We start from the raw sequence: 27,511 nt of genomic DNA, 5'->3' as shown, positions 1-27,511 counted from the left end.
CTTGTACAGCCAAAAGAATTTCACCCAATTTGTGTAATCTCACTTCCGCTTTCTCTGTCATCTTTATTTCCATAACAACCATGTCACTTTTTCATTGCTATTTTTTCTGCTGCTTCTTCTTCTTAACCCCATCACTTGGTGCTAGTCTTTTCCCCTCTTAACCCTAACTCCTAGTTAAACACACACTTTAATGGCAGTTCGCTCAGAATCTTTCACACGTAGATTTGCACGAATCAGTCTGAAAGCTGCCAAGCATTTACTCAGTAAATTGATTTATCGTGGATCTGGGTCTGCTGATCAGTTTAATTGGCTGTGAAGGCTAGACTGCCTTTTGGTAGAATATAATCACGTTGCAGATCAAGGGCTGGAATGATGATTCGCAGTCAATCCCTGAGTTACAATGACACGATTTTTCGATCTTACAATGACTATAGCGATGCAGTAAAATATTTTAAGTTTGGCGCAGGAGGCAGTAGCGTAGCGACATATATGTGGTACTTGTGAACATTCTCCTGCCTTGTGAAATGCCTTACTGCATACTGACGAAGCCACAGCAGTCTCTGTCCATGGGCCAGGAGAGTGAGAGGACTGGTAAGAGGGATTTCGGTCCTTAATGTCAATAACATGCACACTAGCCAATTGTGAGCTTCTATGAGATAGAACAGGGGAAAAAAGTATGGTAGGTGGCACTTTCCTTCCAGTATGTAACACTCCCCTGTGAAACCGCATCAGTTAAAAAATTGCACTGTTGCAGTCATGCGTCTTAAAGAAGCACCCACTTGTCCCACTTACTTATATGACAGATAATGTTGGTTTATTGTGCCTGAATTGGAGTAATCAGTAACTTGCACTGTGTAGACAAGTTTGAACACCTGAGCATAAGTTCGCACACGAGCGCAACATCGACGCACTGAAAAACAAATCAAAAATTAATTTACAGAATAATAAGTATGAGCAATTATAATACTGATGCTTTGCAAGTGCCACTGATTAAATTAGAACAGAATATACCTTTACAATATATTCTAGACATTGTTACAGATTTAAATCCACCAAGATGCAGGTAATGGAAAGTCAAACTGTCACGGGGTGGTTGGATTTATTCACGCATGGAAAAAAAAAAAAAATGTATTGAAAGCTTCTTTCTTTTCACATTTTAAATTTAAATTTATCATTATGGGCCGAGGTCCTTGGTGGTCTAGTGGTTAGGATGCGGCGCTCTCACCGCTGCAGCCCGGGTTCGACCAACCCCAGCCACTCTCAGTGGCGGACCCAAGCCCGGATAAATAGGGACGGTTGCGTTAGGAAGGGTATCCAGCGTAAAAACGTGCCACATCAAAAATGCGGAGGATCCGCTGTGGTGACCCCTAACAGGAGAAACCGAAAGAAAGTTTATCATAATGGGCCGTATATTAACTTATTGGGAGAAAACTGGTAGTTCTAAGTGAAATCGGACCTTGAGCACCCCCATTTAACCAAAATAAGACGATCCTCGTTTCATAACACCTCTGCAAAGATTCGCCTGTGGGATTGCTAGTCGAATCAGGCTCCTCGTATCCAAGCATCGACTCTTTGACTATTTGGGGTCACCCCTGGTAAAGTCAGGTATTGATATAGGGTGAGGAGGTCTGGGATGCAAACAGCATTTTAATTTATCCCAAAGGTGTGCAATAGGGTTGATGTCGGAGCTCTATAGCAGGCCACACAAGAATTTTTTTCTCTCCAACCCATGCAAGCCATATTTTCATAGAACTGAAATTGTGTTTAGGAGCTTAGTCACACTTCAACAGGTTTAAGTCTCCTGGTTTAGGTGAAGGGAAAATGTACTGCTATCACATCTTAATACGTTCTGTACAATTGTGTGCTTCCAAATTTGTGGCAACAGTTTGGGAAAAAAACACAAATGGTTGGAAAAAAATATATACAGTACAGACTAAAAGTTTGGACACACCTTCTCATTCAAAGAGTTTTCTTTATTTTCATGACTATGAAAATTGTAGATTCACACTGAAGGCATCAAAACTATGAATTAACACGTGGAATTATATATGGATTTATATACATAACAAAAAAGTGTGAAACAACTGAAAAATGTCATTCTAGGTTCTTCAAAGTAGCCACCTTTTGCTTTGATTACTGCTTTGCACACTCTTGGCATTCTCTTGATGAGCTTCAAGAGGTAGTCACCTGAAATGGAAATAAAGAAAACTCTTTGAATGAGAAGGTGTGTCCAAACTTTTGGTCTGTACTGTATATTATAAACATATTTTTTGTTTGCTCCATTTAAATGAATCACTTTATTTTATGGATAAAGCACAACACTAACCAGAAAAAAGAGCCTTGATGATCAGACCGTTGGAGTGTTAGCAAACCCACAACCTCTTATCCCTTGTAGACCTTCTAAGGCATTGTTTATACGTCTTTTCAACACTCTTTGTTTCTCTTGACCTTCGTCTATGAGTTTTAAGAAAATCTTCTCGAGCGGCTTTTCCTCTCTTTCACTGTGTTATTGAATAGGACTTGCTGAATCCAAATGACTCAAGTCTTCCTTCTACTTTAGTTGATCTCTACTGAAAGCGGTTAAATTTCATGTTTGGACGTCTGTGTCTTTGTGCGCTTGGTCCGTGTTCATCATATCTGATCTTTTCCTCCAAGCAGTCCAACAGGCAAATTGTTCATTTCGAGGAAGCTAAGGACTTAAATGGCAAAACACTGTCACACACTTTGTCTGGGATGAATCAGACCGTGGGCAGCTGTGAGTAATTTAGCCGCTTCAATCTGGCAACCACAATGCAGGGCAGAAATAACTGCCATCACACGTTCTAGTTAATGGCTAGTTTTACTTCATTTAAATTGCTTCCGAGAGCCGAATGAGAGCGACTTTGAAAACCTGCAGCCTTTTATAGTCTTTGGGAAATGGTGGAGGATCTTAACGGGCCATCAAACAGGCTGACAGGTTGCGAACGATCTGGCGTGTAAATAAATGATGAGGATGCTTGCTGGGGCTGACAACGATTATACAAATTTTCACCGAATAATTGGATGCATTTACTTAAAAGCACGATTCGCAGATTTTGTACATTTTTCATAGCTTGATTAAAGCCTTTTGGGAATGTTCTCCAACATGTCCCTTATTACAATTTATTTAATTCTGAAGAGACTAATAAAAAAATTACCGAATCTGTAGTGTTTCCATATAAACAGCTCGATTGCGTGACAAGAGAAAAATTACTCCAATCGACCGACTATTGTTTTTTTATTGTTTTAGGGGGTGGAAAGGCTACTGACAAAATGTGATCCAGACCTTTCCTAGCCATATTTTGTGTATATTCATAAAAATCCCATAAATGTGTACAACTATGCATACATCCCACTTTATGACTTGCCATATGTTTGCGTTTTGTAGGATATATAAACCGGCCCCTAAAGGGTATTTGTTTACATTTAAACCACACTTACAAATGTCTGAATTTTATTGTATTAGAAAATCTGAGCTACTAGCACAATTCTTAAGCAAAATACTTTACGAAAATAGATAGAAATGCTTACAAATATAAACTATAATATATATTTGCAAAAACTGTCTGCCTCGTAAAGTAAAAGTGTAAAATGTATAGTCAGTGAAATCCTGAAGACACAAAACCCACTTTTTAATAGCCTTTAGTTTTGAAGGTTAAAGTGTGTGATTTTTTAACATGTAATCACTCATTGACAGTGTCACATGGTTCTATATAGCCTATATGGTGCTACATAACCTATATGGTGCTATATAGGGTCACATAGTGCCCCCATTATTTTTTAGGTTGGTATTTCTTTCATGGAAGCTCATTTCCTTTTCAAACAACATGCATAAAGGATGCTCAAAAGGCCAAGGATTATTGCAGTATCCATCTCGCTTACAGGTAAGCAAGGTTCAAAGCATTCGAGTATAAACCAGTCTTAAGCGTAATGTGGACTTTTACATTTTATGGCACCTTCGAATTTAGAAGCTGTTTGCTCTAAAATGGTTACAGTAACGACTCGCGCTCTACTGTTATAAGCATTTGAAGAGAAAGTGTGAGACATAGCCGGAGCTCGTGTTATTTTCACCCTCCAGTTCATTCATTTGCCTCGATCATCCAATCACAGTGCAGTGCCGGAAGCCTGCTTGGCTGTAAGTATAAGTGGTCCTTTATTACTGCCTTGATGCATGTTTAAGTGTGGGTGTGTGGGTGTTTGTTTGTGTCTTAAGAAAAGGAAATTCGAAAGCAATCAGGACCACGCCCGATATCTCTCTAGTCTCCTCTGTAGAAGTAACACGTTCACCAGTTTTTCCGAACACTAGTTTCCTAGGGCATTTTGAAGCGAATGCTTTTCATCGCTTCATCCAAAACGGTGTTCTGGCGTAGAGGTCGCCAGTTCAAGACGGAACACTGCAGATGTCTATTAACATGCGTCTTGAGACTTGCTGTTTCCTTAAACAAAGCTTGATTGTATCTAAATTAGATACATCTGGTGCTTCTCTCGTGTGGCCATGTGTACATACATGTGTGCATGCAGGGGCACCACTAAGGGAGGGTACGGAAACAGCACTCTAATCGGTTGAAACCTCAGGTTTAATAGCTTTAGCTGTTAATGCTAAATTGGGTTCCTGGCAGTGCATTGTGGGTCAGGAAGGGGAGCGCGGAGCTGTTCTGAATTACAGACCAACTGACACACCTACACACAGGGTTTACTTCATATTCAACCTAACAGCCTCTTTTGTGTGTGTGTGTGTGTGTGTGTGTGTGTGTGTGTGTGTGTGTGTGTGTGTGTGTGTGTGTGTAGGAGGCATTTGGGAAAGATTGCAAAAGAGGCAGTAAAGACTGAATGTAAATTTATTTTTTTTACGTATATGTGCAGGCACGCACACACACAAATTTTATACTCAGTCTTTACTGCCTCTTTTACACAGTCTTTCCCATTTACCTCCTACAAACTAACACACATACACACTATGCTCCTGTTAAGTTTTAAGTTTAAGTTTTTCTTTCTTCTGACTGTATCTTAAATTGAATTTCAGGTCCGGGCGCAACTCAAAAAGAGCGATTGATTTTGTGTGGCCGTGTTTGCGTAGATGATGCTTTATTGAAGCATGAATTGAACCCCTGTCGAATGAAAAGGCTATGGTTATTGTACAGATGTTCAGACATGGCTTGTGCCCTTTCACACAATTAACACCCACCTGCCTTCATGACTACCATACATTTGCATTCATACATCATGAAGGCTGTGAAATAAGCTGGTCTGCAGGAGTGCATACATGTGTGTGTGTGTGTGTGTGTGTGTGTGTGTGTGTGTGTGTGTGTGTGTGTGTGTGTGTGTGTATATATATATATATATATATATATATATATATATATATATATATATATATATATAAACAATTGAACAATTCTGAAATTATGTCATCTTCACTGCTCAACAGTTGAAGGAGTTTTTGTCCTGTCTATACCATGCTACCAGAACACCTTTTCCACAAAATAACTAGATCATTTCCAAAAAAACATTATTTTCCAGAAAACACACTGATCAAAATTAGAGAACACTTTCAGATACCTTCCAGTTATTGGTGTTAATCCGGCACCCTGGTGCTAATTTCCTTGATTATCTGTCAACCCCTATTTAACTGGCAGCCTAACTTCCAATTTCACTGACTCTGCAAGATGGTGGGTCGTTCTAAAGTGACTGAAAGCCTCCGGCAGCAGGTTGTCCAGATGAAGGCCAAAGGGATGACCCTATCAGCCATAGCAAGACAAGTTGGTCGTTCCAAATCAGTGATTTAAAGAATATTGAATCTTTACAACATTACAAACTCATTCAAGTCCGCCAAGAAGGCTGGTCGTCGACGGAAGACAAATACAAGAGAGGACAGTATACTGCAGAGGATCTCAATGGGCAATCGTTTCCACACTGCAGCTGGAATTGCTCACCAGTTCAGCGCTGAACAGTGTAAGGATCTGTCTCGTCATACAGTGTCTCGACGTTTAAGAGCATTTGGACTGAAAGCCCAATCTGCAGTGACCAAACCTCTCATTAGCAGAAAGAATCAAAAGGCTAGACTAAGCTTTGCTGAGGAGCAGGTTGTGTGGACAGAGGAGAACTGGTCCAAAGTTCACTTCAGTGATGAAAGCAAGTTTAATTTATTTGGGTCCGATGGGAAAGCAGGAGTTGGGCCTCTTATACAGCTACATGGCAGAGTGAATGCAAATGTTTATCAGAACCTTCTTCAACAACATATGGTTCCTTCCCTGCGTTCATCACCCATTTAGCCCGCAGTGTTCATGCAGGACAACGCTCCATGTCACACAGCAAAACGGGTAAAGCAGTTCCTTGAAACTGAAAACATTGAAATAATGACATGGCCTGCCCAGAGTCCTGATCTCAACCCAATAGAGAACCTCTGGAAAATCCTTGGTGACAAAGTTATGGCCAAGAAACCCACTACAGTCACCGAACTGTGGAGGAGACTGGAAGAAGAGTGGACCAAAATCACACCAGAGCAGTGTGAGAGACTAGTGCTGTCCTGTGGCTGCAGATGTGCTGAAGTCATTCAGAGCAGAGGCCTGTACACTTCCTACTAATTGCTGACTGTTGTAACCTTTAGAAAATGTTGTAATCTTTTTCCATGCTACAGTCATTGTTGTTCTCTAATTTTGATCAGTGTGTTTTCTGCAAAATAATGTTTTCTTTGGAAATGCCTCAGTTAATTTGTGGAAAAGGTGTTCTGGTAGCATGGTATAGACAGAACAAAAACTCCTTCAACTGTTGAGCAGTGAAGATGACATTAATTCAGAATTGTTCAATTGTTTATAAATTTTTCTTTAATTTTGATCGCCTGTGTGTGTGTGTGTGTGTGTGTGTGTGTGTGTGTGTGTGTGTATATATATATATATATATATATATATATATATATATATATATATATATATATATATATATATATATATATATATATAAACAGGGATATATACTAGTGCTGCAATGACGCGTCGACGCATCACACTGTTTACATTCATCTCGTTTAATGGCGGCTTCTGCTCTTGGGAATGGAGAAAGTTCCAGTCTGTCACAAAAAGCTAGACCACGATTACCAAAAATATGGGAATACTTTAAACAGAGGCTAAATAAAATGGTCATTTGTTCCCTTTGCAAAACCGAAATTTTGTTTATGCACATAGACTTAAGATTAACTACTAGATTTACATTAACAGATCGCTGTAATTTAGTAAAACATAAAACATAATCACAAGTACGTGATTAATAACAAATTATCTCATTAGTTAAAAAGAGTTTAAAATGCTTTCTGTATTTCATATTAAAATGACAAATTCATTACACGTTCTGAAATACAATTAATATTGTAATCAAAGTAATTAAACATTGTAATTAATCACATTCAGTTCATTTAAAAATATGCAGTACAGTTTATATATTGTTAGCATTCATAGATTTCATGTTTAAATTGGTTCCTAATGTTAGTTATTGTTTGTTTTTTTTCTCAGGAAGAGGCAAAGCTGTGTACAAAATTTCTTTCATAAAAAGGATGTCACTGTTTGCACGCCCCAAATGGCCTTACACTTCATGAATTTTTGCACAGTGTTGAGGAGTGCTTTTGTTAAATTTATAGGGCATTATTCGTGCCTGATGCCTGAAAGTGTTGTTTACATTTTATTTTTGCCACTTGATTTTTGTATACTGTAAAAACATTGAAGTATTTTTTGGAAAAAACGTAATAAGTTAAAATATTATATTAGAAGTTGGACTTATCATTTTTTGTAAAGTTAATTAGCTAATAAAAAAAGAACACTAGATTAAGCAAAATCTGTGACAGTGTATACGTGGTGACCCATGTCTTAGAAGAGAAGAGATCTGGCCGTCCTGTATGCCAATCAAGTGGCAAATGCAATAGGGAGGACTGATAACCGACTAACCTCTAAAAATGTTTTGAATGGTATAGGATCTACCCATACTACATTTGCAATCTACTATTGGACACCTCTGACCTCGATCAAACACACACTTGGCGGTCTTCCATCGAATGTGCACAAGCAACAAGATGCCCCTTATCGTCATGTCATGTACCTTTTCAAGTCAACATGCCATGTCCCTTATGCTCTTATACGCATTACTACGGTACGGTATGCATCGTGATCAAGCATTGTTTAGCATTAGAGAGCGTGAATATCCTCACCCAACACTTGAAGCAGCTTTATAATGTAGGACGTATTGATTGTAAACGTATCCCGCTTGAGGTTTTCTATTTGTACGTCTACTGTTCCTATAACTCAGCCCTGCTGTAAACAAGCTATCACTTTCCCCATGATTAAAATAGATGACCTGTGGTGTGTTGCAGACAGCGACATGAATTGCCTACCATCCTTATTTGTTGCTGGATAATTAAATAAACAATAACAAGTGTCTCAATAGTATCCGGGTGATTTGCAATAAATGCTCTCAGTCTCATTAGTGAAAGATCGTGTTTTTGCCGGTTTTTTTTTTTTTTTTTTTTTTCTTTGGACAGACATTATTACCCATGTAAAAATTAGGTACAATTCAGATCTGGTGCTAAAGAAGAATCTAAACATTGAGCTGGAGTCCAAAAGAAAGAGCAGAGCAAAGCTTTTCACACATGCACTTTTTTTTGTATTCAGTGATCGACGGTAATAAAGGGTTCGAACGCCGAGCCGCAGTCTCTTGGAACAAATTAATTGGCTCGCATATAATAAATGGTTTAATCTGAACTCGATTGCGACCTCTTGTCTTACTCTTAAAGACCAGTTGGAAGAAGTAAACCAGATGACAATGTCTCCGAGACATAAAACGTATCTTCAAAGTGGGCTTGTAGCTGATCTTTCCTACGGAGTGCCTGAGAATTCTGCAGCTCAATGGTCCAAAGATAAATATGAAACAGAAATATACACCTATTGGAGAAAGATAGCTGCACATTCATGTCTGTACAATTCACAGCATGCACATGGGTCAGCCTCACACGTGCTGTTAAAGATACCATTTAAGCAGCATAAAATCCCTAATCAGATTACTCGTATTGTAGGAAGATGCTGTAAGTGCTCCTCTTGGTAGCTACTTTTTCTGCAGATCTGAGTCTGCTTTGCTCTAATAAAGTTATTAAGACAAGGCCATGTCTGTTTTCTTGCACACGCATGAAAAACATGGTTTTCACATCCTGATATTTGGTTTCAGTGTTTTTGAATGACTTCAGTTTATAACTAACCCCACCCTGTCTCTCTCCTTCTCTTCCAGGTAAGCCATCATGATTCCCGTAACCGAGTTGCGTTATTTCGCCGAGACACAGCCGGCGTATCGGATCCTGAAGCCATGGTGGGACGTTTTCACCGACTACATTTCCATCGTCATGCTGATGATCGCAGTGTTCGGAGGCACGCTGCAGGTCTGCCATCTCTTTTTCGACCCCTGCTTTTTCTCTTTCATTGTTTTTCTTTTACAGTCAACAAAATGCCTAAAAGACAGCGCTACCATGTGGACCTCCTGATGAAGAGAAATGAAAGAACCGTAGATTATATAAAGCTGGAAGTACAGCTGATGGAACAGGTTTATGTTATAAGCGGACGTTCCATTCTCTTAAGCACTTTTAATCTTTGTGTCCTTTAACGGTGCTCATCTTTTGAACATTGTTTGTTGATTTCTAACAGTGCTGTGAAAATGTATTTTACATTAAGTCCTGTTTCACTGAAATGATTGAGATCATCATGCAAATTAGTTTGATGACTGAAATTCAGTTCAGTGTGACAAATATGCAAAAAACTAAATCAGGAACGGGGCAAATACTTTTCCACAGCAATGTATATTGTCTTTGCTTCAAGTGTGCTTTCGATGGAACATTTTCCCTTTCGAAACACAGTGCATTGTTGCAGCCCCTGGACAAGATAAATCATACATACCATACATCATGCATAGATACCTTAAAGATGACCAACCTTCTTTAAGGGCAAGGGGTTTTTCATCGTTCTCCAGTGTAGGATAAAATCTGTCTTTAGTTCAGCATTTCCAGTTTTCTAAGCACAAACCATCAAGCTGTTTAAATCCTTGTAAATGATTTAAGTCATAGACTAGCAACAAAGTGTGCTAATTCAAAACCTTTTCTTTTTCCCTTGAGCTGTGTCGTGATTAGTTGTTGAAAGAATAATATTTAAACACGAAGGGGCAGAGAAGTAAAGGCAAATTTACATTTTCGAATAGAGGTAAGCCCAGGACAAAAATATTGCAAGAGACAGCTTTTATAATATTCTGAAATATGGGGTTAAAAAAAAAGGTCATTATCATAGCAAAGGTTGCTTGAGCACCATTCGTCATCTTGCTTATTTTTGTAGCAAGACATTTTTAAATGATGAATTTTATAAATACCCCTGCCTTTGAAGTATATAATTGGCTGTATGAATGTTTGTATAAAATGTAGTTTTCATTTTATACAAAATTTTAATTCGGGTTGTATATTATTTGACAAAGCTTCCTGTTTTTGTATTGTACAATTTCTAAAAAACATCTTTAGCAAAACACCATTAGAGTCCCCGCTTTCTGTAACACACTCCTTTGTGTCCCTTCAGGTGACCCAGGACAAGATGATCTGCCTGCCGTGCAAGTGGGTGGTGGACGAACGCTGCGAGACACTAAACACCAGCTCCACCGTCCCTCGACCTGAGCCCCGCGGCATCCAGTACGAGCTCGACCGGCACCAGTACAACTATGTGGACGCCGTTTGCTACGAACACAAGCTGCACTGGTTTGCGAAGTACTTCCCGTACCTGGTGCTGCTACACACGCTGGTGTTACTAGCATGCAGCAACTTCTGGTTCAAGTTCCCACGCACCAGCTCTAAGCTCGAACACTTTGTCTCCATCCTGCTGAAGTGCTTCGACTCGCCGTGGACCACGCGCGCCTTATCCGAGACCGTAGCCGAGGAAAACGACGCGAAGCCGGCGGGGAAAAGCGACGATCTGAACGACGCAATTGACAAGAAGAAGGTGTCGAGTGTGAGTGATCAGGACGTGGAGGCAAGCATACCCATGCTGCAGCGCACCAAGTCACGCATCGAGCAAGGCATCGTCGACCGATCCGAGACCGGGGTTCTGGACAAGAAGGAGGGCGAGCAGGCCAAGGCGCTTTTTGAGAAGGTTTGTGTCTGAAGCCGCAATCAAGAATCAACATTTTGTCCGTCACTGATCAAGGATGGACACTTTGGTCCAACTAGTCATATTGTCATATTTGTTTGGCGTGTGTGGCTCTCATACAGAGCATTTGATGAAAATGTGTACAGCTCACAGGGACATGTGATCTAATCAGCTCTAAGGAAGGACAAAGAGAAACTGCTGAGCCAATCATGCTTACAAGATCATGTCCCTTTCCTCTATTTCACCTGTTCAGCAATATAACCATCCACCACCAAGGGCACCAAACTCACATTTTCCGTATTAGCTGATATATCGAGGCAGACTAGAACTATTTTCTGGAAACGAGAGCAAATTCTTTCTCATGCATTTTAGACTGTGGTACACAAGGGCATGTTTTGCCTGTTCTTGCCCTATTGCCCTAGAGGGATTTGCATACCAGAGTTATTCGCCTACCACCATGTTTAAATCAGGACGTTTTTTTGGAGAAGTTTCTTGTTATAAAATATTACAGATACCCAGAGTTGTCTGTGGTGGGGACGTTTTATTAATGCAAGCGATCGACCGGAACTTGTTCTCTAATTATCTTCTGTTGTTCCGTAAAGGCTCGTTTTCCCACTGATGACATTATCGATTGCCATACATACATCAGACATAATCTGATTCCATATTGTAATAGTATGCCTTTGTCCATGTGCTCATGGGGTTCATATTAAATACAAATGCAGCCGATGAGAAATGAAGATGAGGATGGGTTCCTCTTTTGAATCTGGTTCCTTTGCATGGTTTCTTCCTCATAACATCTAAGGGAGTTTTTTCTCGCCACAGTCACCCAGGCTTGCTAATTGGGGATAAATACACATAGTTCACCTGAAGCTATTGAATTAAATGAGTGCTGACTTCGAAAGCAAGTAGATTTGTGCCTAGAAAATGTTGATTCTGATAAATGACTTGATAATAATCAAGTTCTAGAATTTTTTTGGGTCGGAAAGCTTTGGATAATTTTCTATCAAACATCTCCAGGCGTATATTAATGAGCACACGCTATTGTTTCTGTAGAATTGAGAATTATTTTTTTTTTTCCTGTGAGGCAATGTTCATTTTGCATGTTTGAAAGGAGGCTCCAGCATCAGAGGTAAAAGCTGCAATTTCCTACACAGAAGATGTGTAACGCACTTCTCTGTTTCTCACCCAGGTAAAGAAGTTCAGAATCCACGTGGAGGAAGGGGACATCGTCTACCGGCTCTACATCCGCCAGACCATCATCAAAGTCATCAAGTTCATCCTGATCATTAGCTACACGGCGTACTACGTGCAGTTCATCTCGTTCGAAGTCCAGTGCAAAGTGGACATCGAGCGGCTCACGGGCTACCGAATGTACAACTGCGCGCACCCACTGGCCACGCTCTTCAAGATCTTGGCCTGGTTCTACATCTCGTTGGTGATCATCTACGGCCTGATCTGCATGTACACGCTGTGCTGGATGCTGGGCCGCTCGCTCAAGCACTACTCGTTCGAGTCGATCCGCGAGGAGAGCAGCTACAGCGACATCCCCGACGTCAAGAACGACTTTGCCTTCATGCTGCACATGATCGACCAGTACGACCCGCTGTACTCGAAGCGATTCGCTGTCTTCCTGTCCGAGGTGAGCGAGAACAAGCTGCGCCAGCTGAACCTCAACAACGAGTGGACGCTGGAGAAGCTTCGCCAGAGGATCACCAAGAATTCACAAGAGAAGCTGGAGCTGCATCTGTTCATGCTTAGCGGCATTCCAGACACAGTGTTCGACCTGCTCGAGCTCGAGGTACGACCTAATGCTTGTTTTTCCATTTCGCAAAGTCCTTTATTATTTTGTAATATTTCAGACAGTATTAAATAACGTATTTAAAACGAATCTTTAAAAAATGTTTTCTTGAAAATGACTTCTTCTCCCCTAATCAGGCAGCATCACCCCCAAAAAGCTGTACTTACTGAAAATTAAATATGTTACAATCAATAGTATGGAGGGATATGCCAGACTAAAAGCCTGTTAGCCACTTCGCTTAGGTCGGCAAAAACAACATTACAGATTTCCTCCTACTCGGAAGCCATTAATTGATGGACAGGTTGAATAAGTTTGTGGCCTTGATGAACAGCAACATCAGTAGAGTATGAACGGTCATCAGCTTGTTGCGGAGCATCATAATGTCTTCCACAATTTCACCCGGCTACCTCCATCGTTCAAAACATTCTGCCAAAATGTCTAATACTGGCGTTTCCCCCTTTTACCCGTTGACCGTGGAAAAAAAAAAGTCCCACCCCTGACACTTGATTGACAGCTTTCTGTGCCAAAATGCAAAAGGAATTGCGATTCCAATTGAGTTTTGGCAGGCCACATAGTGAGAAAGTGAAAGTAAAAAAGCAGATGTGGTAATTAATATCGATATTTAAATACGAACTGGTCATAACTCGTAAGACACAGGAAATAAAGTTGCAAATGGACCATTTGAAATTTGGTTGCCATTGTGCGTTTGCAAAAGCGAAAACGCCAAGGGTAGATTGCATTTGGATTATGCCACAATTTATGCGTTCACGTGCGGAAAACGCGATTGAAAATTCCCCCGAATATATTTCCATACAAAAGATCGATCTTTGAAACAATGGGGAGAAAATCACAGAGGACTGTTTCAGGCATGGTTTCACAAACTGCTCTGTCCAGGTATGGGACGCAGCCATTGTAGTCTTAGCTCCTGTCTGATATGTACACACGTTTCATCGTAATAATATTAAAGCGGGAGCAGAAGTGATCGCTCAAGCTACTTCTTGGTTGCTGGTAGTGCGGCAATTGACCATATTTTGTTAATCGGACGATTATTTTTGTTATTCGATTAATCAGATAAAAACTAAAATTTAAATATGCTTATTATAACTACAATTATCCCTAATTCAGGGTATTTGGGGGGAAAAATACACAAGTCAGATACTGAATGAAACTATCTTTAATTTGGACATTTAAAAGTTTTTAGTGGCTGCTTGTTGAGAAGCGCATGGGGGATTTCTCTTTTAAACAAATTCACTCATGCTGGGTTGATTCTTTCTGTAAAAACTAAGAAAAACCTTTAAGTATGCAACGTATAAATTGTGTTAATCAACATTTGTATTGTTTGTAATGACAATTGCAGATGGCAAGTTGACAACAATGCTTATAAGATAGACATTTTGTTTTGAAGATATAAGCATCTGGAATCGAATGAATTAAATTTTGTATAATAATCAAATGATGTATGCATAAATTAAATATACAAACATTAAAAACAAGCATGCGAACGTAGTGAAGCCGCAGTAAATCACGTATGAAAACAGATAAGTTACTGTTGCAGTAGACAAATGCTATAAAAAAAGAATGGACCAGAAATGCAGCAAGCTGACAGGCTTAAAAACAATAAACAAAAAAATACACATTGGTGTACAAGTACATAATCATTCGCTGAAAACAACAAAAACTGTCATCGTTTACTGCTGCTGTTATCTGCTGCTTTTAGATTTAGTGTTTGTTCGTTACCGTTATATTAAATCCATCATGATGTCATAAGGGAGCTGATTGTGCAACCTGATGCTCAGAATCATGCCAGAACAGATCCAGTACCACTGTCCCGAAGTTAGAAAAACAAACAGTTTACACAATAGCACTTCATTATACTGCACCCTTTTCACCTGATAAGGATGATTTTTGCTCATCGTGCTGATGTTTCACCTTTGTGTGTGAAACCAGTGTGTTTCTCCACTCTCCGCTATTTTCAATGACTTATATTGCGGTCACGCTAAACCGTAACTTGAGCAGCCCAACTAATCAATATCGGCATTTGTTGACATTATCGATTTATCGGTTGGTTGTTGAAGGCCTTGTTGTTTAGAAAATAATCAATAATTGCGAGAACTAAAAGGTCGCAAATAACGAGAGCTAAAGTTACTATTCTGCAAATTATAAACTATATTTTAATAATGTAACAGTTTAACTAAAAGGAAGTTCACCAGTAACCTAAGGTGAAATGTTATTCTAAGTCTTAAGTATTCTAAGAACTTTCTTGTCAAGGCTAGAAAACACAAGTTTGTTCTTGTTGTGTACAAAATCTGTATTTATACCACAATATTAAATTTAGAGACACTCATTCTTCATGCATTAGAGTCCATACGAGAGGTATTTCTAAACAACCAATCATACACGGAGTGAGTAAATATATTGACTGGTTCATGTTTCTAGATCAAAGCATTACCAGCCTGTTCTATGCTTTGATACCACTTTAAATCTGAGCCTTTCTGTTCATCTCCCAGGTGCTAAAATTGGAGCTGATCCCAGACGTCACTATTCCGCCGATCATTGCCCAGCTGGCCAGTCTTAGGGAGCTGTGGCTATACCATACCCCAGCCAAGATCGAGGCTCCCGCTCTGGCCTTCCTCCGCGAGAACCTCAAATCGCTGCACATCAAGTTCACAGACATCAAGGAGATTCCGTTATGGATCTACAGTCTGAAGAACCTGAGCGAGCTCCACCTCACTGGCAACTTGAGTGCCGAAAATAACCGTTACATCGTGATCGATGGCCTACGGGAGCTCAAAAGGCTCAAGGTGCTACGACTGAAGAGCAACCTCACCAAGCTGCCTCAGGTAAGATCCTTTTCTAGTTGATGTATTTTGAACAGCCATTTTTTTTTTTTTTTAAAGTAAATGTATTCAGAATGGTAATTGTAAGAAAGGATTTCTATTCAGTTGTATTTCCACGCTTCACCACTAGAGGCAGACATACAGTTTACCAAGCAATGACAAGCTACCTATAACATCACAGTAAACCATCCTCCATCAAGAGTATAAAAGGCCAGAACACCGAGCAGCAGTCGTCATTGACCAGTGGCCATTCGACATCGTGCAACCTGTCACTCACCACTGACCATTCAGCAGTGGCCTTTCAGCATGCATTCTGCATCACGCAACCCACTGAACAGCAGATAGCAGAAGACAGCAAGAATCACCTCATATACAATCAATTCTATACCCAGTAAAGTAGAGTGTTCTGAATCCTGTATCGTGTTTTTACTGACGCGCTGGGGCGAGTACAATCCCCTGATCAGCGCATACCAGATAGTGAGAATCCTTATATGGTCCTTCGAGCTAGATAAAAAAACTTCCAAACATTTGGTCCTTCGAGCTGGAAAGGAAAACTTCCTAACAATAAAATTCTGATTTTATTAGGACTAAGCTTCAGGACGAATGATACCGTTATCGACACTCGCAGTGTTTTATCTCCCTATACTTCAGTGTTATCAGAGAATTAGAAGCAGCTGCTTATCATTCTCTGCACCCGAATGTCATCACGTGGCCGACGTTTAGCTTAACTTGCGTGTAGGGCTGGGCGATATGGCCTAAAAAAAAAAATCCCTGATTTTTTCACAAAAAATCTGATTTGCGATTTAAATCGATTTTTTTCCCCCCTGCTTAAAATCAATCTGCAAAAAATTTTTAAGTTTTTAATTTATTAAATAAAGTTTATTTACCCTTCTGGGATTATAACCCACTTTGGGTTAAAGTGCAATCAGAAACAACAAGCCAAAAATACAAGATGGCGGCCCTTCCTTTGTAAATTTTGAAAATAGAACGTAACATAACATAAACTGAGCAAACCTACAAAGAAAAATGTTTGAGTGTTTAAATGTGGAACATGATTGAAAATGCCCCTGAGGGTTGAGTGATTTTGCCTTTACTTTTCTCCAAAACTCCACAGTAAAATAAGATAAAATTTAAGAGAGTAACAGACAGGGACACTGTAAATAAAAATAATTTAATGTGGAACATGGTTAAAAATGCAGTGATGTTTGGTTTTGATTTTACCTTTACTTTTCTTAAAAACTCCACAGTAAAATGACTGTTTATGACTGTTTGAATATGGTGATTTAAATGATCAGATTTTTCTGTTTCTTAACGGAAACGCCGTTCTGAAGCGTCTTTACATGTATTTTGGTCGCTTCCACCACCCGTACCGTAAGTGTACCAACGCTAAACAAAGTGCGGCTGCTTAACCGTGTATTTTCAACATGCGGCTGTCTTAACTTTTCTTGGGAACGAGTTCTACTCTGCTCGCTGCCATGCTGTTTGTGTATCTCTATGGCAAACGCGTGGGGGAAGGGGGGCGGGGGATGAGTTCGTTCGAAACTATGGGAGCCCAAAGGGGAGCGTTGGCGGACATTCAAGAGAAAACCGATTTTTATTAAAACAGATTGATGTAAACTACACATTCGAGTTCATCGATAAAATCGATTTATCGCCCAGCCCTACTTGCGTGTATGTGTACGCATGTTCGGTGTCAATATTGTAATTGTCTCTTTAGGTGGTGACAGATGTGGGCGTGCACCTGCAGAAGCTTTCTATTAACAACGAGGGCACAAAGCTAATGGTGCTCAACAGCCTGAAAAAGATGGTGAACCTGACCGAACTGGAGCTGGTGCGGTGCGACCTGGAGCGCATCCCCCATTCCATCTTCAGCCTCCATAACCTACAGGTACGTCTTCACGTGTCGTCTCGGGCTCTGACCATTCGTCCGTATTCTACATTTAAACAGCCACAACTATTGGCACAGTACTGCATATGATTGCTATCAGCATTTAGTTTTATGTGGAAACAAACCTTTAAATACCATGACAACAATTTTTTTTTTTTTAACAATTACTGGGATAAGAGAGGTTAAAATATGTGTATAGTATTTCACAAAAATGAGTACACTCCTCACATTTCAGCAGCCATTGTAGAATATCTTCTTAAGGGACAATACAATAGAAATGAAACTTGGATATATTGTAGATTAGTCAACGTGCAGCTATATATCAGTACAGATTTACTTTCCTCTAAAAGTAACTCAACATACAGCCTTGCTGGCCACCAAAGTGAGTACACCCTAAGTGATAACAACTGAACGTCATTTAAACCATGCAAAGCCACATTCAGTCCTATTTATCATGTTCATGTTTTTGTCTGCTTGGCGGGAGCATTCAAATTTGTGTATCTTGTATTAGAGCAGATAAAATTATTGTAAGAATTAGAATTGTTGCTCTCCTCAAAGATGGCCCAGGCTTTAAGAAGATCAGGAACACCCTGAAACTGAGTTACATTTTAGGGGTCAGGGTCATACAGAGGTTTTACAAGACGGGTTCTTTGAGGGACAGGCCTCGCAAGGGTCGAACTGAAAGAAGTTGCGTCCTCGTGCTGTGCGTCAGCTGCAGAAGCTGGTATCAAATAACAGACGCAGGAGTGCTGCTTGCTGAAGACAACCTGTCCAAGAGCATGAATTACTGGAGACTTCAAACATACGTGAAGGTGACAAAGTGGCCAAGTATGTCTTCAGACCTGAACCCTATTAAGCACCTGCGAGGCATCCTTAAGCGCAAGGTGAAGACGTGCCATGTGTCTAACATCCAGCAGCTTGTTGATGTCATTATGGAGGAGTGGAAGAGGATCCCAGCAACAGCCTGTGCAGCTCTGGTGAATTCCATACCCTGGAGAATTAAGTCAGTGCTACATAACAATGGTGCACACTGAAAGAAAAATAAACATTATTCTGCTGATGTGTCTGAGACATTTTAAGAGCCAGGTGTCAGTTTATTGTTTTAGCTAAATCACTCAAACCAAACCTAGACTTCTCTATTGCATCAAGTGTGAACTCAAAACAAAACACTTGAGATTGCAAAATATTTCATAATGCAATAACCCCAGGCCCTTAAAGCCAACAGAAAAACAAGAAGTACTGAGAACATCATTTCCATAACGACCAATTCGAAATCATCTTTTGATTTTCTCCGATTCATGTCAGTTCAAAAGATACGCCCCTGCCATTATAGACTAGAATATAATATTTAGTTTATTTTCGCATGCATGTATTAATTTTACTTTGTGATTGCATGGTCCTCTTCTGGTCACTGGAACCGCTTAACCTTTTCCACCAGTTATTTCCCCTAATATTTATTTTCCCATTTTGTGTTCCAAATTTGTAATGAATTGATTTTTGTTCTGCTGCCTGCAGGAGATCGACCTGAAGGACAACAATCTAAAGACAATCGAGGAGATCATCAGCTTCCAGCACCTGCACCGGCTGGTGTGCCTGAAGCTCTGGTACAATCAGATCGCCTACATCCCCATCCAGATCGGCACACTTACCAACCTCGAGCGCCTCTACCTGAACCGCAACAAGATCGACAAGATCCCCAGCCAGCTGTTCTTCTGCCGCAAGCTGCGCTTTCTCGACCTGAGCCACAACAACCTGAACAGTATCCACCCTGACATCGGACTGCTGCAGAACCTGCAGTACTTTGCTGTTACTGCAAACAGGGTGAGGGTCACACACACACACACCCACACACACACAGGAAACAGAGCATAACACACAAACACAGACCTCCCGCTGAGTCTTCCTTCTTATTGCCAAAAAAAACAAACAAAACAAAAAAAAAAAACAGTGGATGAACCAATCACACACGAATCTAGATTGAGTGACAGCTGTGCATACTAACAACCCTCAAAGCCCCACCCTTAATTATTAGAGGTAGACCCAAAGGGGATTTGCTCTGGCCGATGCCGATATTTAGAAATCATATTGGCTGATTTGTTTTTGGCTGATTTAAAAATCTAACACTTATAACACAATAATATGTTATGTAACCTAAACTACATCTGGTTGAAGGCTCACTAACAATACAGTTCCAAAAAGCTACTCGTATTTTCTCTCCAAATGTTATTCTTGTTCCTCTTTTCAAAAGTAGCATCATATTTAACCAATGAAATATATAAGGCTAGATTAAGAACGACGGATAAGAATTTAAAGCCCAGGACACACCAAGCTACAGTCGGCCATGTGACAATATCGGGTGTGCTTTTCTAGATATTTTATAGTAATATATTCACATTTATTTATTTCTAGTGATATAGTCACAGTTCTAGCTCTTCAGGTTTCCCTGTTTGGATGCCGAATGCAGACGACTGCCATCTGCTGGTAGGGGAGAGTAAATGTGGGTTCTAGTACAATTTTTTTTTTTATTTATTTATTTTTTTGCCTTTTGCCTTTTGCCTTGACGCAGGTGACGTGAGGTGATGCCACAGTCAACTTTTCTCAGAGCTAGTTTTTTTTTCCTGATCGCAGATGCGCCTGCCTATTAAACGGCCTAATTTCAGCCGACCTCTACTAAATATTCAACCCATCTCAAATCATCAATTTGAAACATGCACTGATTCGGCACCCTCTCATTCTATCAAGAAATACGGAGAATGTTTTGTTTTCATTAATGCATGCAGTCTCATCTTACAAATGTAAGTACACCCCTCACCTTTCAGCAACCATATTAGTATATCTTCTCAAGGGACAGTACTATAGAAAAGAAACCGATGCTGGGATCCTCTTCCACTCCTCCATAATGACATCACAAGCTGCTGGATGGCTTCTCCACCTTTAGCTTGAAGATGCCCCACAGGTGCTCAATAGCATTCAGGTCTGAAGATATACTTTTCAACTCTATCACCTTTAACTTCCTCAGCAAGGCAGTTGTCATCTTTGTGGTGTGTTTGGGGTCGGTTTTATGTTGAAAAACTGCAGTTCAGCCCAGTTTCTAAAGGGAGGGCATCATGTTCTGCTTCAGAATGTGACAGTCCATGTTGGAATCCATGTTTCCCTCAATGAACCTCAGCTCCCCAGTACTCGCAACACTCATGCAGCTCCAAACCATTATGCCACCACCACCATGCTTTACTGTAGGCAAGACACAATTTTCTTGGTTCTCCTTACCAAGGCGTCACCTCACATGCTGGACACCATCTGAGTCTAACAAGTTTATCTTATTCTCATCAGACCACAGGACATGGTTCCAGTAATTCATGCTCTTGGACATCAGCAAACTGTTTGGATGAGGCTTCTATCTGCATTTTGGAAATCCTCTGTATGACCCTGGCCACTGTACTGTAACTCAGGTTTCAGGTTGTAACCGATCATCTTATAGCCTACGCCATCTTTGTGAAGAGCAACAACCAATTCTCAAATCCTCAGAGAGTCTTTGCCATGAGGTGCCATGTTGAACATCCAGTGGTCAGTATGAGAGAATTTTACTCAAAGCACTACATTTTAAATGCTCCAATACAAGATATACAAATGCGTGTGGCCCTGTCACGCAGACAAAAACATAAACCTGATGAATGAGACATGTGGCGTTGCATGGTTTAAACGACGTACATCTGCTATCACTTAGGGTGTACTCACTTTTGTTGCCTGCTATTTAGGCAATAAAGGCTGTAATGTTATTTAGTTGCTAAAGTATATTATCATGTAATAAAAATTGGAAATGCATAAATATTTGCACCCACGCACTAAGGGGTGTTGTTCCTTGGATGTCTTGAGTTTGAGGAGATGGTCCAGGATGTTGGTAACATTGGGTGGTTGTGTCTGGAAATGTGTTGCTGAAAATAGCCTTTTTATGAGACCTGACAGGGCATGCTTTAAAAAATACACCCACACACACTCAGTCTTGTCTTCCATATTGCGAGAATACATAAACAGGCTGTGTAATTATTTATTGGTGAAAGCGTAGTCTTGTTTACTTGGCAGAAGCACTGGGTTGTTTTTGTAATGCTGTATACAGGAAAGAACGATCCTGACGAAGTGCGTGTTGATCTTAGCGTTTCGCAAGTGGAAAAATAAAAAGACATGATGGGCAAGAAGGTGTTTCTAGTCAGCCGTCAGTCATATTGGGTGTCAATTCAACGTGAATTGAAGCAGTGTTTTGTGGGAGTTACTGTGGAAGAAGAACTGATAGAAGGCTGTGTTTGTTTAAATAGAGATTCTTTAGCTTTAGCCGACTGTCACCTAAATCACCCACTACTTATTGCTGTTTATTCAATATTTTAAAACAAGCATCAATCCACTACAGACTGGAAATAACATTCATTGAAGAGATTCGTTGTTTCATTCATTTATTCATTACCAGTAACCACTTTCTCCTGGCCATAGTAGCAATGAATCCAGTGCTTATCCCAGAATCACTGGACACCGGGGTAGAAATAAACCTTAAATGGGTCGTCGGCCATTTAGGGCCATGCACTTTGGCAGGGGGGCAATAAAGTTTGGTCAGTCTACCTAGCAGCACATTTCTGGGACGGCAATGGAAACCCATGCGGACATTGAGAGAAGTGTTTTTTGAAAATCTATACATCACCCATTTCCTTTTTTTTTTTTTTTTTTTTTTGGTTTGTTTGTTTTGGTTTGGCACATTGCAGTATTTGGGGAAAAAATGAAAATTTGGAGAGAAGTTACACAGACCTTAGAGTAAAGGAGCATTTTTTAAGGCCTCACACAATGTTTTTTCTATGGAAATGCAGGTAGTACTATAAAATATTACCCCCAACCAACCCTTGTTTTGTGTAAAATCAGTACACTAGTAGTAATTTATCACTCAAAAATTCCTCCCTAATAAAAAGGGATCTGATTACATGAATCTGAAATGAATCGTGCCTGGGTGTTGTTTCCCTCATTTCATTCATATAACAATAAAATCAGTGTGCACGTGTCTAACTTGTTTAACAAGTTAGTTAGATATGTGTGCATGTAACATGAGTTGACTTTTAAAATTTTTTTATTATTATTATAAAGACCACAAATGTTAAACGGCTGTTAATTAAAGTGTCGACATTTTAGCTGTGCTGCAATGGACGGTTCTGCACATTCAAACACTTGGAGCAGCAGATTAACAATGAGGAAAGTCATTAGGTTTGTTATCATCCAGAAATCCGGCAAACAGTTTAGACTGTACAGCTATTATATAATTTTTTTACACATTTTTTCAAATGGTAAACCAAATGCATCAGTATCATGGAAGTCTATTGCGATGTATAGAGTAACATTTTCATATACAGTACAGGTGGTCCCTGACGCACAATGGCGATGTGTTCCGGTGACCCCATCGTAGCTTGAAAATATCGAGAGATAGCCTAGCCTACCCAGGAGTCGTAAACAACGGTGATCAGTATGGGGTAGTGTATTAATAATTTAACAAATAACAGCACATAATTTAGCAGAACAGAGCAATTTACTGTACCATAATTAACCTTACAGTATATATGTATGTGGCAGTCGGCAGGTGCACAAATGCCGGTTTGTGAGTGGAGGGCGGAGTTTCAGTGTCTGTCAATGGTTTTAAAAAGGACAGAGACAAGATCTAAAATTGGGTTCAAAAACCATAAAAACCAAGATAACTGAACTCTGTTGACGGCTAATTAAGACATCTCACAAGGTGGGAGATGTGTACTTCCTGGCAGCGTCCCAACATGGCATACAAAAGTCGAACCGTCGTAAATCGAGGACTACTTGTACTTTAAACTACATTTAACTCGAAACTTACAAAACTTCTCTGATATTGCGAGATGACACCAAGGCATCATAATCACATTATCATTTGTAAAAAAAAGGAACATGAGGAAAAAGCTTTTTACCTGTTTTCTTTCTTACCGTCCTCTTTTAGATCGAGACGTTACCACCTGAGCTGTTCCAGTGCAAGAAGCTTCGGACTCTGAACCTGGGAAACAACTGCCTGACTGCACTTCCATCACGTTTTGGAGAGCTCACGTCTTTGACGCAGCTGGAGCTGCGTGGCAATCGGCTAGAAGGCCTGCCCGTGGAGCTGGGCGAGTGCCGCATGCTGAAACGCTCAGGCCTGGTAGTGGAGGAAGAGCTCTTTAAAACTCTTCCTCCTGAAGTGAAGGAGCAGCTGTGGAGAGCTGACAAGGAGCAAGTCTGAGAATGAACAACCAGGGATGAGATGAGAAGAACACGAGAATGGAAGCAGAAGAAAAGCTGCGAGAAACTCAACGTTTAAAATGGGTTTTTTTAGTATTTTTATTTTTATTTTTTATGTTAGTTGTTTTTATATATATATTTAGTGGAATACAAGGTTGATCCTTGCATAAAGCCAAGAAACGTGGAATGAGGAAGGAGGATAAAGACTTTGGACAGGACTAGTCCTGTACACACACACACACACACACACATTTCAGTGCCACAGGCCAGTACATGCAAATTATAAGCTAAACTGCATGCAAACGCCGTGCTAAATCACAAAATGACTGAACGCTTTGATGGACAGGAGAGAAACGCAAACATAAAACATAAAAAATGACGCAAACATACTCTCCACCCCCAGGGCCTCCCAAGTGTAATGAAGGACTTTTGTTTATATGCGTGTTTGAGACGCAGTCGAGCGAACACCAAATATGGAAAGTAATCATCGTCTCTGTTGTCAAGACGACGGTCCTGCACTATCATTGCCTTAACTCCTTAGAACAAGGATATCTAAGGAAGTTTTTTTTATTTTGCCAACAAAAAAAAGTGGACAACTACAAACTGACGTGTTTGTATGAGTCAGTTATGTGCGTTAATTTTTTTTGTTTGACCGTAAACAATAATGTTTCTTTTTGTCTAAACAGTCTTATGTCCCTAGGATTATGCTAATAAATGATTCTGGATACGATTCTCACCATTTCATTTACGAATATTTTTTGTACTCAACCAGTGAAAGAAAAACCAAGACGCACCTGCATATCGTACACATGGAAATACTTCATACCTTTAATAGCAAAATGAACCTACACGCCCATCCTTACAGTCAAAGGGGAAAAACACTCACTTTACTGAAGTCATTCTCAAAACAAATCCCCCTACACACACACCAACCAGTGAGTTGTTGGTGTGTCAGAGTCTGTGTTCATTCATAACTAAGGCTTTCACACACTGGGTGGGTTGAGACAGACAACAGAGGGCTTTTTGTTACTTGGAGAAAATTTCTTTCAAGAGATGACCCAAGATCAGAAATTAACATCAGCACCACTAGAGATCAAGTCTCGAAAGTCTTTCCCCCTGCTATCATTCCAGGATTTGAGATTACCACCACCATCTCGGAGATGAAAAGAATAAGAGACTTTGTCAGGCATAACATTATGACCACCTGGCTAATATTGTATCGGCCCCCCTTTTGCTGCCGTAACAGTCCTGACCAGTCGAGCATTAACAGCATTAACTTCTTCAGCTGTTTGAGCTACAGGAGCTCGTCTGCCTTCGCTTCCCACGCGCATCGATGAGCCTAGGCCCCGGTTCACCACTGTTCAGTCCTTGGACCACTTTTGATAGATACTGAATTCTGCAAAACTGGGACATTCCACAAGAGCTGCAGTTTTGGAGATACTCTGACCCAGACGTCTAGCCAGCACAATTTAGCCTTCGTCCAACTCGCTCAAATCCTTACGCTTGCCCATTTTTTATGCTTCTAACACGTCAACTTTGAGGACAAACTGTTCAATTTTTGCCTAATAAATCCCAGCCACTAACAGGTGCCATGATGAAGAAATAATCAGTGTTATTCACTTCACCAGTCATAATGTTATGTTTTCCCTGATCGGTGTACATTTCTGCACAGTAAAATTCTGTTCTTCACATATCCCAGAGATTTCTTTATTCCACAGGATTCGGTCAGAGTGCAGGGTCAGCCGTGATACAATGCCTCTTGGAGCACAGAAGGTAATGGCCTTGCTCAAGGGCCCAAGACTGGCAGCTTGGTGATACCAGGGCTTGAACCCCTGAGTTTCTAATCAGTAACTCAGAGCCCAAACCACCACATCCCAAAAGCTTCAATTCATCAAGAGCTTCTATTTAGTTTTGGATCAAATATAGAATGGGGAACAAACGTGACTATTGAAATTTTTTTCAACCACAGAATGTTTGAATGGTCATGCAGGCACAAACGCCTTGTTGAGAAGCGAGGTTAAAAAAAGAAATGGCCAGACTAGTTCAAGATGTAGAAAGGCTATATTAACTCAATCGCTCTTTACAACTACAGTCCACAACCCACTAAACCAGAGGTCTGTAACGACCAGGCCATGGCCCCCTACTGGGCAGTGGATCATTTGGTACTGGGCCACACAGGAAGAATAAAAAAATAGTAAAAATTTGTAATTAATTTTGGAGTCTGCAGGGTGTATTAAAAGAAAAAAAAGACCATTTACTCTGAGCCAATTTTCCGGCACATTTTATTGGCAAGCCAGACAGAATCTCAGTGGGTCAGTAAAGGTCCAAAACACGAACCAGGACCCTTAAGGCTGCAGGTGCCAGGATGTAATAAAAGGTAAGCAGTAACCTGTTATACTCAGTTTTTTGCATCAATACATTTTCATTATATTGTATTATGTATAATAGTAATATACAATTCAGGTAACAATCCCCCAACCCACCCATGGTCTGTGGAAATATTCTCTTGTGTCAAACTGGGCATTGATGCAAAAAGTCTGGGGACCCGTGACACTAAACCTTTGCAGTAGCTGAGCTTCATTGGCAGAATCTGCCTCAACATTAAATGTGTTGTGTGGTCTTGTTGAGATGCTTTCCTGCTCACCACGGTTATCAAAAGTGGTTATTTAACATTTCCTGCACACGAACAAGTCCAGAGATTTTCCTTGTTCTGCTCGCTTACTTTTAAAATCACTAAAAAATTTAATATTTTCCTCCATGCCTTTGAAATGAACATTAACTGAGATCAATATCAGATAACTGATAACATACCATTGCTCTTCATAAAGTGGATAGTGATGGACTATATATATATATATATATATATTATTATTATTATTATTATTATTATTATTATATTTTTTTATTTATACCAACAAGCCATTTTATCATCACTGGGCAAAAAAAAAAACAACAAAAAAAAAAAACAGGGCTGTTGAAACTGCAGCGCCTCCTAGTGGTGACAATATAATTTTAGACAAGATTCGAGATTTTATATAAAAATAAAAAAAGTTATATACAGAATGTAACTTGCACTGAAAATCAAACCTGCATTAGATAAAGAAAAATATGAGGTAAATATGGGAAATAAGAGAAAATATGAGCAAATATATTAGATAGTGATTAGTGGTAGTTAAAAGTAGTGCGACTATATTTAAATGTGCAAAATTGTATCGAATGGAATGAAATATAACAACAAAATCAAAAACAGAAACAATATTACAGCAGTACCATGTAACAAAGTAATGAAGTTTAAGCAATGTGTAGAATTACGATTAAACCGGTGGGTAGTTTTGTGTCAATTTACAGAATTTAAATTATTAATTACAAATACCAAGTATGGCAATTAATTAGGCTAAAATAATTCAAATATTAGTGAGATTTTTAACACCAATCCTCATAGCATTCATAATCTAACCCTAATCTAGGAAAGCAATTAGAAATTGTGTTTTTCTGTAAAAGTGCATATAATGTTTACAGAGCGCAAATGTAGCAAGTATTAAACTTTACTGCA

General features: G+C 39.8%; 1 protein-coding gene across 1 annotated transcript in view; it reads left to right on the top strand.

Annotated features, from left to right (window-relative positions):
- lrrc8aa (leucine rich repeat containing 8 VRAC subunit Aa) overlaps window positions 1–24,694 on the top strand; it is a 32,165-nt gene extending 7,471 nt beyond the window's left edge. Inside the window, exons 2-8 of the mRNA XM_046867952.1 lie at window positions 9,283–9,430; window positions 10,605–11,171; window positions 12,361–12,969; window positions 15,477–15,809; window positions 17,524–17,694; window positions 19,210–19,515; window positions 23,684–24,694. Of these exons, the coding sequence (XP_046723908.1) occupies window positions 9,293–9,430; window positions 10,605–11,171; window positions 12,361–12,969; window positions 15,477–15,809; window positions 17,524–17,694; window positions 19,210–19,515; window positions 23,684–23,959 (2,400 nt within the window). The 5' untranslated portion in view covers window positions 9,283–9,292 and the 3' untranslated portion in view covers window positions 23,960–24,694. The remainder of the gene's footprint in view (window positions 1–9,282; window positions 9,431–10,604; window positions 11,172–12,360; window positions 12,970–15,476; window positions 15,810–17,523; window positions 17,695–19,209; window positions 19,516–23,683) is intronic.
- The last annotated feature ends 2,817 nt before the right edge of the window (window positions 24,695–27,511 follow it).

Source organism: Silurus meridionalis, chromosome 15 (genome assembly GCF_014805685.1).
Source record: "Silurus meridionalis isolate SWU-2019-XX chromosome 15, ASM1480568v1, whole genome shotgun sequence".
Lineage (NCBI taxonomy): Eukaryota > Metazoa > Chordata > Actinopteri > Siluriformes > Siluridae > Silurus > Silurus meridionalis.
Note: the sequence above shows the minus strand (reverse complement) of the source record. Positions and strands in the feature narration are given on the sequence as shown.